The following is a 19,151-nucleotide window of genomic DNA, read 5'->3' as shown; positions in this document are numbered from 1 at the left end:
AACTATTCGAGTTATAATTTTCCTTTGAGATCATTCATCTATTACGGTTCATTATTTAGTACTAATCCCTCTCCTTATTCATATAATTATCAATTGCTGAAGAACCGCGTCAACAATATATATAATTTATTTGGGTATGAAATAAGTATTAAAAAATATATACTTATTAATATTGCATATATTATCATTTTTGAAATATAAATAAATTAATAATTAAAAATTTTTAATTTAATTTTTATAAATAATAAAATATTTTAATTTAATAAGATTTATAATTTAAAATAAAAAAAAACTTTATAAAATAATTTAGAGTGTGACTTTAATAATTTTTTAAATGACATGGTAGGTCGATTGTGTGAGAAATGACATCTCATGTTACATGATAGGTCAGTTGTATGGGAATGGACCTACCATGTCAGTATAAAAAAATATTATTAAAGATGCTCTAATTTATTTTTACATTATTGGAATATTAAAATATATTAATTTATTTAAAGAGTACATATATATAATTTATAATTTATTTGGGTATAAAATAAGTATAAAAATATATATACATATTAATATTACGTATATTATAATTTTTGAAATATAAAAAAATTATTAAAAAAATTAATTGAATTATTTGTAAATACAAAAATATTTTAATTTAATAGTATTTAAAATTTAAATAAAAAAGTTTATAAAACGCTTAAGTTCTAAACACTTTTTTCATCCTGCCCACTAATATTTCTCTTCAACTATTCCGCCTCTTCAGTTCCCATTCACTTTCTTTCTCTTTATCTCCACGCCACTCTCTCACCGCGCCACTCTCTCGCCTCGACCCCCTTTCTCTTTTGTCACTTTCATTCCTCTGTCTCTCTCTCCCTCCTCGACGAAGCCCTACTGCTCTCAGTAAGGTATGTAGGTCTATATGTGGTTTGAGATTTTATTAATTTTATTTATGATTATTTTGTTTTACCATTATAAAACTCAACCAAGCTTTTAAACTCCTATTTCATCGCCTTATTTTGATTTAAGTTAATTTTGGATTTGTGTGTGATATTTGATTGAGTAAATCTTTATAGATTCCTTTAAGATTTTGAGATTAATCACAATATTTGATGATCATTTTGGATATGCAATCTGAAATTTAGTTTTATGTCTTCAATCTCATTTTTCAAGAACAAGCTTTGGTAATTGCTTTAATTATTATTCTTCTTTTTAGTATAGAAAATCGCACACCACTTGTGTGATAATAGTGCTCACATGATTTTTGCTGGTTAAATGTCCAGTGTCATGACTTGAGATGATGACAAGTGATATGCGATAGTTCAACAAGGTAAGATTGATTTTTTTTAATATTGATGTTAGTATAAGATATGTTCGGTAGATTACGTATTCTTATTCTATCTTGATAACAGGATGTTCTTGGTGCTCTAGATGATGTTGCAATCACTGAGGATTCGGGGTTGCACAAGATTAAGAAACGTTAATGGGCTATTTTAAAACTTATGCAGATGGTGATGGTGGGCGTGGACTGATAAGCTAAGTTCGGTAACAATAGTTTGTTTGTGTTACTAGGCATTTGTCTAGTCTACCAATTAGTAATTATTCCTTTTATTTACATTACATTACATTATAGCTCCTCCTCTATTTTCCAATGTGCCCATCACTTGAATATAACAACTTTTTTATTTTTTTCTATCTTCAAATCAATCAAATACCTCTTGTATTATTAATTAAGCGTTGTTAGAATATAGATGCATAAAAAAAGATGTAAAAATACAACGGTCTACGACTACTAATGCTGATATATATATATATATATTACAACTACTATCCCAGTCCTTATAAACAAAATTTAAAAACAATATTACTTGTCTTGTAACACTACTTTTCGTTTGAGATGAATGTGATATATGCTTTTTTTGTGTATTTGCTATTGACTTCAAATCTGTTTACAACTCCAGCTATCATGCTGCCATTGATTCCAGTTTGTCTTAACTCAAACCCTTTCTTGGAGCTATCAGCTGCTATGCTTCTACTTCATTCGCCAATTACAATGTTGCATGTGATCAGTTTTAACAAGCCTGATTTTGTTATCGTGTTATATAACTATTGTAAGAACTAAGATCATTTATTATTTTGAATCTTTTTTATATTTTGGTAAGAATTCATGTGACCTCCTCTTCCTCTTTAGGGCCGCGCAAATGCTCTCTAGCACCGTAGCACTAGAAAACTCAAGTTTGTGATAGGATCTTAAAACTTTATTATATCAGAAAGTAAGTAGAATAGATTGAATGAAAGTCATAAACTCAACATATAAATAACAATACAATAGTGAAATTAGAGAATGATTTTTTTTATTGATAAACTCACTCAGGTAATTCGAGACACCTAATTCTCTCCTAAAGCCATGCTCAATCTCAGTGAGATAATCGACATGCCCACACGCACACTCCTCTCATTTATTCTAACATCTTACAATCAGACTGATTCTAGAACACTTACAATCAGATTGAACTCTAGAATACTCACAATCAAATTAATTCTCTCCTAGAGCCATGCTCAATCTCAGTGAGATAATCGACATGCCCACACACACACTCCTCTCATTTATTCTAACATCTTACAATCAGACTGATTCTGGAACACTTACAATCAGATTGAACTCTAGAATACTTACAATCAAATTTAAATCTAGAACTGTTAGTCTACCTTTGAATGGTGTTGGGATCTAATATATATATATATATGTTTACTCTTTGATTATTTCTTCATTATAATTATAATAAAGTATGCTTACCCACTAAAAAACATTTTAGTATTTTAATTGGTTGCATTAATAAAAACTACTTTAAATATCTACAGACTTCAATTAGGTAAGGAGAAAAGGAAGGTACTAACCAGCTTATAAATAAAGCTAATTAGCTTACCCAATTGTACTCATCACTTGATTCATTTTCAATAATAAGAATCAATTTCTAATTATTCTCTCATTTTTAATCTGTGTCTCCAAATAATAATGGATAGTCAAGGTATATTTATTATATAACAGTAGTTGTATTTGTTAGTTTTAAGTTGACTAAATTTTATTCTTTGTAAGATGATTGGTTGTAATTTTCTTGTCCTTGGCTATTGATACTATGTGAGGGGTTTTAGCTTAATTTATTTTTATTTTCTTACAAGTTGCAGAGCGGGACTATGAACGGGAGAAGCTCAGCGAGACACTTGCAAACTTTTTCAGTGGTGTTGTTGTGATACAAGTAAACACTAGAGACATATTAAAGGTGTTATTAGCAATGTTATTTCATGGCGTTAATGTGAACTAATCACTTGAATGGGCGATGTCATTATTACATTTTCATAGAGAAAAATGAAATATTTAGATGTATTTATGAGTTTATCACTAATAAGAAAATTTAAATTATTTTAAAATTTTAGAATTATAATATATATCATACAATTAACAATTTAATTATATATTTTTTTAAATCTAAAATATAACTTTTAAGGACACTCAACGAGTGTCCTAATAACATTGGATACACACCTATTTATAAATTTGAAGGGCTTCCGGGGGCGCGCCCTAAAAACCTTTTTTGTAGTAGTGAGAACACCATAAGCTAGTTGTACGAAGACTGAGTTGTGATGTAGAACACCACAGGTCGATTGTACCACCGACCTGCCATGTTGTACACCATAGGTCGGTTTGGCGCCAACCGACCTACCATGTGTTTTATATGGTAAGTCATTGCATGGGAGGTCGGTTCCAAACCGACTTATGAACATTTAAAGGTCAGTTTTTTATCGACTTCTCATGTAATTTTTGTAGTAGTGAGCCATCATGACACTTTATGGTTTCAAAAAGAGGCGGGAAAGAGTGAAGAGTCATTTCTTAGAAACTTGAAGAAATACAAAAGGCTATTGATTAGACCAGATGCTATGCCACATAGCAAGAAACATATACCCTTGACCAGGCTGGACGGTATGGTCCCTACAGAAAAGTTTTCATCCTGCTTAGCACCATTGCAAACTTGGGGGGCAAATGTTATCCCAAAAATTGGCATATCTGACGTGGCACTAATCTTGAACACGTGGCATTATGATTTAGACAAATGGCGTTAAGTCAGGCAGGCTGGTCGGAGTATACTCACATAATATATAATAGTTACTACTCAGCAGGACCACCAGAAAACCTATTGTTGATGTGACAAGCAGATAAACCTAGTTAGTGGAAAGTAGTTATGCTCACCACGCACCTAACAACCTGAAAACTTGGCCAGAGCTCCTACAGAATAAGACAATAACTGCCTGCGAGAGTATAGGGATATTTTCCCACCAGTTACACTCAAGCGCAACCCGTGGGCCATTGGATTGGTATAAATACAAATCCTCCACCACAGTGGAGAGGGTTCACGAACTATCCTACCAACCACTATTTAGAGATATACCAGACAACCCATTTTTATACCTAGCAGCGATTCTTCCTTATTGTATTGCCTTTTACACATAGAAATCCACTTGTAATCCTTTGTGATCTTGTTTAAACCTTCAAGATTAATACAAAACTAAGTGGAAGTAGGTCATTACCAATTCTTGGGGCCGAACCTCTATAAATCCTGGTATTCTTTATTATTTATTGTTCATTATTATCAGGTTTTTGGCTCATTTATTGTTCATTGATTATTCTATTGAAATCTCTCGAATTAATTATTTTGACTCCGCATCAATTGACTAAAAAACCAGTCAACAATGACCAAATGACTCGATTAGCGAGTCTAGCACTATTTAAAATACACAGTGTAACAATCTTGACTATCTAGGGTGTTACACCCAAGTATTTGTCAAAGTGATTAATTACCTTAACACCAAAAAAATCAGTAATAGGCATTTGGGAGGAGGCACTAACCTTGCTGCCAAAACAGAGTTTAGACTTACTGAAGTTCACCACTTGCCGGTACGTAGCTATAAATTAGAAAAAGTATAATAAAAAAAATAAGAAAATTGATAGAGTTCTTTGGAGATATTTTAGAGTGTCATATCACATATTTTGGCTATCCTTTTTATAAATATATATGGATTGATAGATAACTTAAATTTACAAGTTGTGCAAATGCATAAATAAAATTTATAAAATATTTCCTTCAGAATTTCTTTTATAAAATACTAATGTAGTTTAAATTTTGGTAGCATAATTGCGTATATAAGTCATTCAACAAAAATATCAAAGCAAATAAAAATATAGTGAGCGACTACAACGCATCCCATTTTTTTGCAATATTGGTGCATCATTTTTCTATTTTCGACACCTGGATAGATATAATCTCAAATTTTTTATATGACGGTGTAGATTATAGCTATCTAGAATATCCTACAAATTTTCAAGAAATTCCAAATAAATTTTGGTACTGAAAACAGGGTCTAAACTGTCTGTTGCACGTGTGCCTGTTTTTTGTGTACGCGTGTAAAATTTGACAGTTTGAACTCTATTTTCGGCTTCGTAAACTATTCAGAATTTTTTGAAAATTTGCATGATATTCTAAATACCTACAATGTACACCGTCATATAAAAAACTTTGAGATTATATCTATCCAGGTGCCGAAAATAGAAAAATGATGCACCAGTGTTACAAAAATAGGGATGCACTGTACTCGTTCCCTAAATATATACATGTAAAGTAAATTATCTACACCAACAGAAAAAAGAAGCCAAAAAAAAAAAAAAAAAATTGCACAACCAAGAGAAGAAAAACTACTAAATTACTGAATGAAAACCCATTCATATTGGAAATTATAAAATAGATAATGTTTTTTTTATATATCTATCTTAATATAATTTAGTGAATAAACTTAAAAAAAAACGGATTTAATTAAAATGAGTGAAAAAAGTTATACCAAAAAGAAAATAGAAAAACAAATTACGAATGATCGGCACAAAATTATAAACAATAATATGTTAATAATGAAAAATATATATAGGTGATATACGAAAAATATATATTTTACAAAACATATACAAAATAAACTAATAGGAATAATTCATATGTGTCAAGAAAAAAAAAAAAATCATTCTTCTACAAAATAGCACAAAGTAAGATGTAAGAAAACTATATTTCAATTAAAATAAGAGTAAGAAATTGTACAAAAGACAAAAATAAATGTAAAATAACAAAAAAATAAACTCCCAACTGTTTAACATCCTATGAAAATCATCCCAAATTTGACAGTTGGGGCAAACAAAAAATGTAAACTACGGAATTGATTCTATTTAAATTTAAAATTAGATTGTTTATTAAAGTGTAGAAAATAAAATATAAACAACTAAGGGATAAAGAAGTCAAAGAAATATGGATTATAACTTTTTTAGCTGAATAATGATATATGCACTAAAATTATGCACAAAGACGTTTTATTAACTAACATGACACTGTTTTTAAAACAGGGAATTTCACTTGAAATAATTTTGATTGGTTAAATGAAACTGTCACATCAATTAGTACAATGTTTTTTTATATAATTTTTATGCAAATATCGGGCTCATTTGGTAAAATTTTTGTTTTTGAATTTTTTAAACACCAAAATAGAAATATTATTTTATTTTTGTTTTTTCATTTTAAGAAAATAAAAATATGTTTGGTAACTATTTTTGTTTTTTGTTTTTAAAAACAAAAAATAATAAACGTGTTTTATAACTTTTATTTTTATTTTTTGTTTAACAATATAAGGTGTTGATTTGAAGAAGAGAAAAAAAATAAAACGAAAAAATAAAAACTGTTTAAAAAAATTTTGAAAGTATAAAATTTTATTTTCAAAATTTAATAAATTTTAATTAAAATTTTAAAAAATAATAAATAAAAATAACATTATCAAACGTTTAATTTTTAAATTTCTAATTAATTAAATAAAAAACTATTTATTTTTAAATGTTACCCATCAGCCTCATTGTTACTCAATCAAATGATTAATGAAAGGATAGATTAGGAACAAAATTATCAAGAGAACACGTATGCATTTATGATACATTTATAATAGTTAGACATATATTTTATTTATGGATTTCATATTTCTTTTAACGAATTATTTAAAAAAAACAATTGGGAATTAGAATTTAATACTTTATTTAGTTAAATATTTCTTTAATTAATTTAGTTAAATCGTAATTTTGATTCTAATATAAAATTAATTATTGTTAAACTTTTTCCAATCATGTATATATATAGATGGTTTGTCTAGACATCTTTTTAATATAGAATTGATTTTATCTTGTACATCTCTTTACCCGTACATATCCTTTTCAACGTCAAATACTCCACAAATTTTCAATGAATTTGTTTTTCTTATATGTATATTGACAAATGATTATCTGTTTAACCTGCTTGAATATATATCATGTGTATGTATGGAAATGTTCTCCGTACGTTGAAAACATAAGATGACGTATATTTAATCATCAGTTATAATTGACAAACGTGGATGAATTAAATCGGTCAAAATTTTGACAAAAATAAAAAGTCAATTTAACCATATATTTTGACATTTTCATAATTAACTTCTAATTAATTAAGGAGACATTTCCAACTCATATGAGAGGACTCTTTCACGCCTTACTACATTAGGTTTGGTTTAGAGGAAAGAAAAACTAAATTCAGCTTTATAATTAGGGGTCTTCGCCAAATTAACATCTTTTTATAGTGCAATTTGCATTATGGCCTAGTTTCAATAGTTTTTAGTTAAATTGCTTATTTTATTAATGAATTTTTTGTATTACCCATTTTACTCTTAAAATAAAATAATAATAAATTAAAACAAAAACCCTAATAATAACTATCATCTTCTTCCACTCATCCATCCACAACCACCCACTATCATCCCCCGCCGCCACCACCACCACCACCACCGGCGACCACTGCCCCTACCGCCGGCGAACACTGCTCATCACCGACTGCCACCATTTCTCCACAAATTCGGCCACCACTCATTCTAAAGGTTGGTTTATAAATTTTTTTTATTTTTATAAAATATAAGATTTTTGATATTGTTTTTGTAGATTTAAAATGCAAAATAATTATTTTAGTATGTTGAAAGTATAAGTAAGGATTTAGGTTTATTTCTAAAGTTTTATGGAGGTTAAAGCTTGAAAATCTAGAAAAATTAATGGTGGTTTCGGTTATTTTCGAGATAGAAAAATCAAGAATTTTTTGACAGCTTGTCTAATTTTTCGACAGGGAGTCTAAATTTTAGACCGGTTGTCTAAATTTTAGAATTTTTTCGACCACCTGTCTAAAATTTAGACATGTAATCTAATTTCTAGATTTTTCAACTTGATTTTCATTTTTTTATATAACTTTTTAATCAAAGTAATATCAATAATTTATATTTGTTTATTGTATTATTTTTTTTCAGATGTCATTAAAAAATATTGTAATATTATGTGATGGAATGTGGAAAAAGAATGAGGACTCGTGGAAATGGATTTCAAATATGTTCAACAAAGGCATATGCAACAAGTTTGTTTGTTATTCGCAAGCATTGTAAGGAACACACTTGTTCTTTAGAAATGCGACAAAATCATCATCGGCAAGCAACTTGTTCTATTATTGGAGAGCACTTGACAGCGAGATATGAAGGTGTGAAAAAAGGTCCAAATCCAACACAAATAGTTAATGAGATGAACAAGAATCTTGGTGTAAAGTGTAGTTATTGGAAGGCATGGAAGGCAAGAAAGTGCGCACATGAACTTATAAGGGGTTCAGCGGCAAACAGTTATCCAAAACTCCCCTCTTACTTGTACATGGTCCAAAAGTCTAATCCTGGTAAGTAGACTAGATTAATTGTTGATGAAGAACAGAAATTCAAATATTTATTTTTGTCTTCGGGAGTATCCATTAGAGGTTTTCGTTACATGAGAAAAGTTATATCTATTGATGGAACTCATTTGAAAAACCAATTTGGAGGAAATTTACTCATTGCAATTGCACAAGATGGAAATTTTCAAATTTATCCTCTTGCTTTTGGTATTGTTGATTCTGAGAATGATGCATCTTGGAATTGGTTTTTGACATGCTTACGAGATCAAGTGCCTGATACTACTGATTTAGTGTTTATATCTGATAGACACAAAAGCATTATAAAGGGAGTTCGAAATGTATATAAAAATGCTTACCATGGCGCTTGTATGTGGCATCTTCGACAAAATATCAAGACAAAATTTAGTGGTAAAGGTTTGAAAAAGTTGTTTGAGAAGACGGCAAAAGTGTACAGAGTTTCAGAGTTCACAAAGTTATTTGCTGAGATTTCTACAAAAAAAACCAAGTCTGGCAACATAACTGAAGAATGCATCTTTTGAAAGCTGGTCTAGATGTCATTTCCATGGTAATCGATACAACATCATGACCACCAACAATTCTGAGTCATTGAACCAAGTTTTAGAGAAGCTCGAGAATGGCCCATCATTCCTTTATTGGAGGAAATTATCACTACACTCTCCAGATGGTTCTATGAGAGAAGGACAAATGCAAATTCTTGTCCAACACCACTTACAGTTGACACAGAAGATATAATGAGACAAAGATACGAACAATCAAGGTACATGAGAGTTACACCCATTAATCTAAGTGAGTTCCATGTTAAAGCTGAGCCACTAGACGGTCTAGTTAATATTGAGGAACATTCTTGTACATTTCAAGAGTTTGACATTGATAAGATTCCATGTATTCATGGCGTCGTTGCAGCGATGCATCGTAGAGTAGATGTTTATAGTCTATGCTCAAAATTCTACACGACTGAATTTTGGAGGATGGCTTATGCAGAATCTATTTACCCTTTACCACCTGAAATAGAATAACTTCTTCCAGAAGAGGTTAAATCTCAAGTCGTTATCAAACCAGTTAAGTTAATTCCCCAAGGGAGACCAAAGAATAAACGAATTCCTTCGAGAGGAGAGTTTCCAAAGGAGAAGAGTAATTCTGCACCTGAATCGTCATCAAAGAAAGTAAAGGGTAAGGTTTATGATGTTGATGGGGGAAAAAAGCAACGGAAGTGTTCCAATTGTGGATGTTATTGTAATGCCCCGAATTCTCCGATGTGGTTTAATGGCGGGATTAGTAGGCCGGGAGGGCCATACTTGTTTAATTAAGCCATTAAATGATATTATGCATGTATATGTGAATTATATTATAATATGATGTTAAATGCATGCATGTGGATCCACATTTTAATTACAGGGGTGTGATGGTAACTTGGCCCATTGAGGGTGTAATTGTATATTTGTATGCATGTCGGTGATATATGTTGAGACCACATTATAATGTGGGTTGGTTCGAGCTATTCGGCATGAGACGATCTTGGAATATTGATTAGCGGTCTAGTCACAACAAGTTTAAGTGCGGGGCTCAGGTTGAGTCTCGGGGTGATTTTAATGATTAAAGTGTTACCTGGTATTAAAGGGTACCAGGACATGAATTATTGGTGATTAAGATTATCGAGAATAGCGGGAATTGGAGAGCGTTAATTATGATTAACGAGATAGGAGGAAAATACCAATTTTGCCCTTGGGAGCCTTTAGAAACTTTAAATTGACCTAGGGGTAAAATGGTCATTTCACCCCTAGGATAGATAAAACCATTGTTGGCTGAAGAAGAGAGCAAAAACAGAGCAAGATTCTAAGTTTCTCCCGTACCTTCTTTTCTTCACCTTTCTTTGTGATTTTTGGACCATTCTTGAGGATTCAAGCTTGGGAAGCAAGCCTTGGGAGTTTGGGAGTGTGTTCCTCCATTGAAGAGCATCATAAGCTGAGCTTTGGGTAAGTTTCTAACCGTAGAATTCTCTGGTTTGCCCTGTTTTGGTTCTGTTTGCAGTTGAGATTTCTAGGATGAATACTTGGTGTTGTTGGGAGTTTTGGCTAGGGTTCCTATGCTTGTGATGTTTGGGGTGTGTTAGGATGGTTCTTGGGTTCATTTGGCATCAAGAATGGGATTTGGAAGCTAGAGAATCAGGTTGGAATCGAAGGAGATGAAGAAGGTCAGTTCAGGGGAGTTTTGGTCTGGAGGTAGCGCTATAGCGCCCACCCTAGGGCGCTACAGCGCTCCTTAGGAGGCTTTTGGGCATGTTGGAGGTTATGAGTATAGCGCTGGGGCGCTAGGGGTTCAGCGCTGTAGCGCTACCCTGTTCCTTCAAAGTCCCGTTTTGAGTGTTTTTAAGGGTTTTTGACTTGGGGTTTCAATCCTTAAGGCCTGGGATCGAATCTACTCACTGTGTGGGCATGTTTCGAGGTCCCGAGAGTGGTGCTTAGGTTAAGACCCTATTATTGTTGATTCTCATTAATGGAGGTTATAATTGGTTGTGATTAGGTAACCGCTAAGGAATTAAAAGATCGATCGTTCTCAGGGGTCGTCCTTATTATACTTCTCGCTCGAACCTGAGGTAAGAAAACTGCACCCTGTGTATATATGACATGCGTGATTGTTAATGAGGCAAGTTGATTGATAAATGTGGACATGGATTTCATATTAAATGCTAGTGAATGTTGATTACTTGTATATGGCACTGACTAGTCAGGGACACTGACCTAAGAGTCAGAAACGGCATAAGCGTCCTAAACGCAGGGCCGAATGAAGATTAGATCTAATCAATATCAGTGTTGAATGGCTCTAAGGCATTAACACTAGACCGACCCTAAGGTCGATGAACTTATAAGCGCTGGACTAGTCTAAGACTAGTTATTCAGAGCCAGGGCATAAGACCCCGGTGACTGTTGTCACATGGCTAGGGAACGATGTTCCAGGGTTATGACTCTATGGTCATGAGGAAGGTTATGTTGGTGACTATTCACCATACACCTATCCTGGTCAAACTTATGAAAGGTTCACCTATCTAATGAGCCCGAGTGACCCTATCGTCACAAGGCTAGAGGGGGCTGCACCCACTTTTGTGACTTTTGCGACTGTCACCTATCTGTTTTGGACTAATGGTCCTAAATGATTATTATGATCATTGTTGATATTATATCATGCTATATTGTGTTTTCTTGCTGGGCCTTGGCTCATGGGTGCTATGTGGTGCAGGTAAAGGGAAAGAAAAGCTCACCCAGCCTTGAGTGGAGAGCTTAGGTGGTGATGTGTACATATGCGGCCGCTTGACCACCACGGTCAAGGAGTTCTCAAAGGAACTAGGGGGCTTACCCTATTTTGCCGCTTAGGTCGGCGGGATTGTAAATTTTGAAATAGTAATGACCATTTTGTACTGAGAACAACTTGTAAATGTTTTGATTAGCTCTGCAGAGCAATTTATAAAGTAAACTATCCTTTCCTTTTATTGATTTTTCCACCTTAACCTGTTAATCACATTTAGAGTACGTTTTTAACCAAAGGGCTCGGGTAGCGGGTCAAATTTCTGGTTCACCAATCACCGTAACTGTTCTGGGGTAACCAGGACGTTACAGTTATGGGCACAACAAAACCACATGCAAGAAGTGATTATTTTTCGATTTATTTTGGACTTGGTTTGATGTTTAATGTTTTGATAATATTGTGTGATTTCATATTTTGGACTTGGTTTGATATGTAATGTTTTAACTAGGTTGTCCGAGTATTGAAACTGGTTGTTGATAGTTTTAACTATAAACAGAATCATCATAATAGTACATCAATAGATTATCTACCACTCAATCATTGATCATCATTGTAGTTTGATTGAAAATTGTACCACTCAATCTGTAATCATCATAATCTCATAAAGATTAAGTTTTGTTTAACTTTATAAAATGTTAATTGAGATATATGTTCTTTTATTGTTTTATTGGAGCCTTATTAGAAATTTCAAACATTTTAGACAGGCTGTCGAAATTTTAGACAAGCTGTTGAAATTTTAGACTAGCTGTTGAAAGCTTTAGACCGGCAGTCAAACTTTTAGACTAGCTGTCGAAATTTTTAGACAGGCAATCGAAATTTCAGACTAGCTGTCGAAAGTTTTAGACAGGCAGTCGGAATTTTAGACTAGTTGTTGAAAGTCATGGCTAATTGTCAAAAAGGTATAATGAATTAAGATCAAATTCTACATGATAAAGTGTTGTTCTAATACTATAAACACAATCATCATAATAATACCTCAATAGATTATCTACTACTCAATCCTTGATCATCATTGTAGTTTGATTGAAAATTGTACCACTCAATCTATAATCATCATAATCTCATAAAGATTAAGTTTTGTTTAACTTTATAAAATGTTAGACAAGTTGTCGAAACTCATGGCTAATTGTCAAAAAGGTATAATGAATTAAGATCCAATTCTACATGATAAAGTGTTGTTCTAATACTATAAACACAATCATCATAATAGTACCTCAATAGATTATCAACTACTCAATCCTTGATCATCATAGTAGTTTGATTGAAATATGTACCACTCAATCTGTAATCATCATAATCTCATAAATATTAAGCTTTGTTTAACTTTATAAAATGTTAATTGAGATATATGTTCTTTTATTGTGTTATTGGAGCCTTTTTAGACATTTCAAACATTTTAGACAGGCAGTCGAATTTTAGACAAGTTGTCAAAATATTTAGACAGACAATCAAAATTTTAGACTAGCTGTCGAAAGCTTTAGACCGGCAGTCAAACTTTTAGACTAGCTGTCGAAATTTTTAGACAAGCAGTCGAAATTTCAGACTAGCTGTCGAAAGTTTTAGACAGGCAGTCGAAATTTTAGACTAGCTGTCAAAAGTCATGGATAATTGTCAAAAAGGTATAATGAATTAAGATCAAATTCTACATGATAAAGTGTTGTTCTAATACTATAAACACAATCATCATAATAGTACCTCAATAGATTATCTACCACTCAATCCTTGATCATCATTGTAGTTTGATTGAAAATTGTACTACTCAATCTGTAATCATCATAATCTCATAAAGACTAAGTTTTGTTTAACTTTATAAAATGTTAGACAGGTTATCGAAACTCATGGCTAATTGTCAAAAAGGTATAATGAATTAAGATCCAATTCTACATGATAAAGTGTTGTTCTAATACTATAAACACAATCATCATAATAGTACCTCAATAGATTATCTACCACTCAATCCTTGATCATCATAGTAGTTTGATTGAAATATGTACCACTCAATCTATAATCATCATAATCTCATAAAGATTAAGTTTTGTTTAACTTTATCAAATGTTAGACAAGTTGTCGAAACTCATGGCTAATTGTCAAAAAGGTATAATGAATTAAGATCCAATTCTACATGATAAAGTGTTGTTCTAATACTATAAACACAATCATCATAATAGTACCTCAATAGATTATCTACCACTCAATCCTTGATCATCATAGTAGTTTGATTGAAATACGTACCACTCAATCTGTAATCATCATAATCTCATAAAGATTAAGCTTTGTTTAACTTTATAAAATGTTAATTGAGATATATGTTCTTTTATTGTGTTATTGGAGCCTTTTTAGACATTTCAAACATTTTAGACAGGCAGTCGACATTTTAGACAAGTTGTCGAAATCTTTAGATAGGCAGTCAAAATTTTAGACAATTTGTCGAAAGCCTTAGACAAGCAGTCGAAATTTTAGACTAGTCGTTGAAAGCTTTAGACAGGCAGTCGAAATTTTAGACTAGCTGCCGAAATTTTTAGACAAGCAGTCGAAATTTCAGACTAGCTGTCGAAAGTTTTAGACAGGCAGTCGAAATTTTAGACTAGCTGTCAAAAGTTTTAGATAGATTGTCAAAATTTTAGACTAGTTGTCGAAAGTTTTAGACAGGCTGCGAAATATAACACAAAGAGGTCTGAAACAGAAACATCCAACACAAGTAGTCTATAACAGTTTGTGGTATACCATAACTGTTTTAATCAAATCACATACAAATGTTCGGATGAAGTACCTAGATTGGTCTTGAGGAATGTCACACAACCTTCGACATATAAATGGCTCATGAATTTTGTGAAGGCGACCCATAAACTTACCATTTTGACGAAGCAAGTACGGTAGCATGCACCGGAAAGACTCCAAGTGTTTGGCCAATTTTTGATCAGGTGTGAGGTTTATATTACTATCGAACACTACAATCTCCCACTTCTCCAACTTGACTGCCAAAGATACCCAATGTTTGCCTTCGATATTTAGTGGTGTGTAAAGTGTGTGAACATTCTCCCAAGCCTTTCCTCTAAGTGGTTTCTCACCATTAACATACTTAATAAAAACATCATCAAATACAAAGTCCTTGTAATTGTTACCTAAATTGAACTTCTCCCAATGTCTGCAAAGCCACTAAGAAAATAATTCATCAAGAATGGCGACATTCTAATCAAAGAGGTCATGATACTTTTGTGACCTTTTTCTCATGCCCCATAAAGCCTCATCTATATGCTGCATTAGTAATATCATTTTAAAGGGTAGCGTAAGCAAACTTTCATTTATAAAATTTGAACAAGTAAAATTAAAAGACAATTATACTAACATCAGTAGACAGCCATGTTGCTGGGGTAAATAACTGTTCGAAGTATTTCCTTTGGTAGCTGCCGGTTCCACAGTTAATTAACATGCTACACACATCAATTTTTAAATTTTGTTAGGCCTGTAAAGACAATCATAATGCAAGGAAAAATATTAAATTAAAGTACCTTGTGTTGTTCTCATTGAACCACTTCATAAAAGCCTCTTCCTTGTGCTCGTCAATCTTACGAATTGGATCAACTTTGAACCCTTCATCTTTTCTAAATTTTCTCCTTTTTGTTGGGTCTGTATATGGTGTCATCAGGGCAGGAGCACGTTTCCTTTTTCTCATTGGCCTAGGATGAGGAGATGTGACCTCAACTTCATTTTCGTTATTGCAAACAACATCATCACCATTAAAAGTAGGTGGAGTGACATAGCTATATGCATCTCCGCACTCACCACCATCAACTTTTATGCCATTATGTTTAGCCTCCAACTCAAACTCAGGTTGATTAGATTTACAACCAGAACTACAAACCATCATTGATAACACCAAGTCCAATTTGGAGTCCATTTCATCTTGTCGCTTCATCAACTCATCAAAACAAGTGTTCATTTTCTTCTCCAAATCAACCCATAACTTTATCACATTGCCTGAATTCTGATTTGGATTGACATTTGAAGTTGAAGGGCACATTTTTTTATCATCTGAAACATCAACCTTCTCTTCTTCCTTATTGTATTCACTCAAAACAGGACAACAAACCTTAAGTTTTTTAACAAAGGTATCAATCAAGTCATCGGCTTTATCATTCAATAACTCAAAATCCTTCATGTATGGTTGGCACTTCTCTAACTTAGAAGCATGGAGGATATTATGTACGTCAAACTGTCAAACAAACATATAACGACTTACCTTACCCATATTAAAATTAAATTCACACATCACCAAAATGGTAATTTTGACTTACTTTTCCATGAGTAAGCTTCAATGCTTGACTAATCTCTTTGTATTCGGGTTCTTTTGCTTCCCAATGTAAGCAATGAGGAGTCGCATTTCCTTCTTTTTGGTTTGCAAATAAATTTCCAAGTAAAAATATTGCTTCATAAATCCAAACCTAAAAAAACAAAAATCAAAAGACATAAATTACACAAACTAAAGACAAGATATTGATGTTTAAATTTATTCAAATGTATTAAACAACTAACCTAAAAAATATAAGGAAAACCATATAATTTGTATGATTCTTTGCTTTTTTTCCCACCAACCTTATTTTGGTACTTAACAGACTTTTTCTTCAAATTCGTCTTCAAACCATCTAATGTGAGATTATAACATAACCTACTCCATGGATATTTGTTAAAGACATCAAAGTCCTCAACAATACCCATGTTTTTCTCCCCTATAGGTTGTGCAAGCTCATGTGCAAGCACTACTCCTTCCAAACAATAAAGCAAAACAAGTCTCAAATGATCCCGATTTTTCTTTATATATTTCTTCTTTTTTTTCAACTCCCCTACTAGATTTTCTTCACTCATATCCACAAACATAGTTTCCAAAGAGTAATGTGTCCTTCTATGTCCCTAAAATACTCTTTTTTAAGCCTATTACCCTTTCTTAGACTACTCAAGTTTGGGTCATTGGATTTTCCGCAATTAAAGCCACTAATCAGTGCAGACTTGTGCATTGAAAACCTAACAGGCTAATTATCAATATCAAACCATAACTCATTTTCTTTATTAGTTTGTACCCGCCTCTGTAAAAGAAAATGTATCAACTGCCCACTACTCTTCGCTAGATCGATTAGTTTAAGAAGATGACCAAAACAAGAAGCTGTGAATGCTTCCAAATCTTCATAACAAAGTAGTGATCGTATATTCCTCAACACTTGTATCCTGTAGGCTACAGATACACGACTTGTAAAATGTTCATTCTCCATCAATATCGGTCTTAGTGATGGTATGTCTAAAGATTTCACCTATAAAATTATAACATCATGAATCAATTATATTCTTATTCTTACTTATCCAACAATGATATCATTCTATTATTTATTTATATACCTTAGACAATAGCGGTGATGGTTTCAATGAATATTTTTCATTTGTCTCTTCTCTTGCATGTATTTGAAGAGAAGATGATTTTTGTGGAGACTTTCTAATTGCTTCTTCTATTGCTTGAGTTGAAGGAGAGGCCGATGTCATTGGAGACTTTTCTGTTACTTCTTTTATTGATTGATTTTTAGGAGATGCCATTAATTAAGTGCTTGAACATCCAGACACCATTTTTCCTGTAATAACACTACCTGTAAAAATATTCAGCAAGACCTGAGACAAGTAATTTACAATTTGACGGTCCAAAACTAAATACCTATTTCAAAGAATGAGACAAACAATTTACAACTAACCTGTCCAAAATTAAGTACCTATTACAAAAACTGAGTCAACCAATTTAACCCGTTCACAAACCATGCTCAAAAGCTTATTGTCACTACCATATATTCCTAATGAAAAACATACAAACAAATACTCTATCCTAATAATTCAGTCATGCATTGTGCCTATTTTAGTAAATAACCCAATTGATTTGTTCGGAAATCACAATTCAATGCAGGAAACCAATCAAAATTGTAAGGAGGGTCAGCTTGCGGCAAGACACCTGAAACTCCTGCAACAGAATAGCTGGTTGTAACACACCCTGAAGCATCAAGGCCAGAAATATAAATATAATCCCCACCTATGTTACAAGCCATTTAATCTTTACTGGAGTGAGAAATTGTTCATACTTTTGAGTTCAGCGATGGCATAAATTTAATATGGAATGGCAATGGCATATCAATAAAAGGTAGATAAACAAAACATCTTCTCTATTAAGGCATTAAAAATTGCATAGAAAGATCTATTCTCACACAAGTACATAAAAACTACACCAAAGTAGTATAGTATATATGCATACCTTAAATTAACAGTATAGGACAAGAAATCTAAAAATCAATGAGTTACACATATAAGTCATAATCCTTCAAGGCAGGAAATTTTTTTCCTTGCTTCATTCACATACTACAGTAGCTACTCTTTTATACGCAAGTTCCTAAAATATTATAAGTCCAATAAGTACTGCCTGTGTATCAAACCTGAAACTTTGGAACAGGTCACTTGAGTTCCTCACAAGTGTATATCCTCCAAATTGCAAAAGAGTAAGAATCTGCATCACAAGAATACAAATAAATGATAAACGAAGAGTACTTGGTAATACTCTATTCATTTTGAAACCCTGTAATTATATTAGCTAAGTTAAAAGAATCTGTCATAAATAAAACATAAAATAAAAATAACAATCTACAACACCAAAAAAATAATATAAATAAAATTACTACAACATAGTAAACAATAACATTCTTAAAAATCAGTAAAACAAAACATAAATTAAAAAACAAATACATAAACACATATATATAGAGAGAGAGTAACAGAGAGACGGGAGGGAGGGAGGAAGGGAGAAGAGTGACTGAAGGAGAAGAGGGAGGGTGGCTTACCGTGAGTGAGGAGAGGGAGGGATGGGTTGCTCGGGTCAATGAGAGAACAAGGAGACGAGGTTGAGGGATGGGTTGCATACCTGCGTCTCTGTGAGTGACGGCACCGTGAGCCATGCGTGAAGGAGAAGACCAGGCTGCCGTGAGCCGTGCGTGAAGGAGAAAACCATAAGAGACTTTT

General features: G+C 32.5%; 2 protein-coding genes and 1 long non-coding RNA gene across 5 annotated transcripts; 1 reads left to right on the top strand and 2 right to left on the bottom strand.

Annotated features, from left to right (window-relative positions):
• The first annotated feature begins 734 nt into the window (after nucleotides 1–734).
• On the top strand, nucleotides 735–3,376 carry LOC133778101 (uncharacterized). Of its 3 annotated transcripts, none has more exons than XR_009868998.1 (5): nucleotides 735–899; nucleotides 1,275–1,321; nucleotides 1,404–1,531; nucleotides 1,953–2,102; nucleotides 3,178–3,376. It is a non-coding gene; the product is annotated as an uncharacterized LOC133778101 (long non-coding RNA). The 3 variants fall into 3 exon arrangements; XR_009868997.1 differs by having other exon boundaries at nucleotides 3,172–3,376; XR_009868999.1 differs by having other exon boundaries at nucleotides 1,404–1,536; nucleotides 3,172–3,376.
• Nucleotides 3,377–15,286: 11,910 nt separating this feature from the next.
• On the bottom strand, nucleotides 15,287–16,016 carry LOC133833949 (uncharacterized). The gene is made up of 3 exons (XM_062263525.1): nucleotides 15,623–16,016; nucleotides 15,460–15,544; nucleotides 15,287–15,368 (listed from the first exon to the last, which is right to left on the bottom strand). The coding sequence occupies exons 1-3, from the start codon at nucleotides 16,009–16,011 to the stop codon at nucleotides 15,303–15,305; spliced, it is 540 nt and encodes a 179-aa protein (XP_062119509.1). The 5' UTR covers nucleotides 16,012–16,016; the 3' UTR covers nucleotides 15,287–15,302.
• Nucleotides 16,017–17,140: 1,124 nt separating this feature from the next.
• On the bottom strand, nucleotides 17,141–17,693 carry LOC133779912 (uncharacterized). The gene is made up of 2 exons (XM_062219810.1): nucleotides 17,502–17,693; nucleotides 17,141–17,416 (listed from the first exon to the last, which is right to left on the bottom strand). The coding sequence occupies exons 1-2, from the start codon at nucleotides 17,691–17,693 to the stop codon at nucleotides 17,141–17,143; spliced, it is 468 nt and encodes a 155-aa protein (XP_062075794.1).
• Between the last annotated feature and the right edge of the window lie 1,458 nt (nucleotides 17,694–19,151).

This window comes from Humulus lupulus, chromosome 5, assembly GCF_963169125.1.
Source record: "Humulus lupulus chromosome 5, drHumLupu1.1, whole genome shotgun sequence".
Taxonomy (NCBI): Eukaryota; Viridiplantae; Streptophyta; class Magnoliopsida; order Rosales; family Cannabaceae; genus Humulus; species Humulus lupulus.
Note: the sequence above shows the minus strand (reverse complement) of the source record. Positions and strands in the feature narration are given on the sequence as shown.

Coding starts and splice junctions, on each gene's coding strand:
- LOC133779912 (XM_062219810.1), bottom strand. CDS start 17,693: ATGGCATCTCCTAAAAATCAATCAATAAAAGAAGTAACAGAAAAGTCT. Junction 17,417..17,501: donor CATCACCGCTATTGTCTAAG/GTATATAAATAA, acceptor ATAATTTTATAG/GTGAAATCTTTAGACATACC.
- LOC133833949 (XM_062263525.1), bottom strand. CDS start 16,011: ATGGACTCCAAATTGGACTTGGTGTTATCAATGATGGTTTGTAGTTCT. Junction 15,545..15,622: donor TTCAATGAGAACAACACAAG/GTACTTTAATTT, acceptor TGATGTGTGTAG/CATGTTAATTAACTGTGGAA. Junction 15,369..15,459: donor CAACATGGCTGTCTACTGAT/GTTAGTATAATT, acceptor TTACTAATGCAG/CATATAGATGAGGCTTTATG.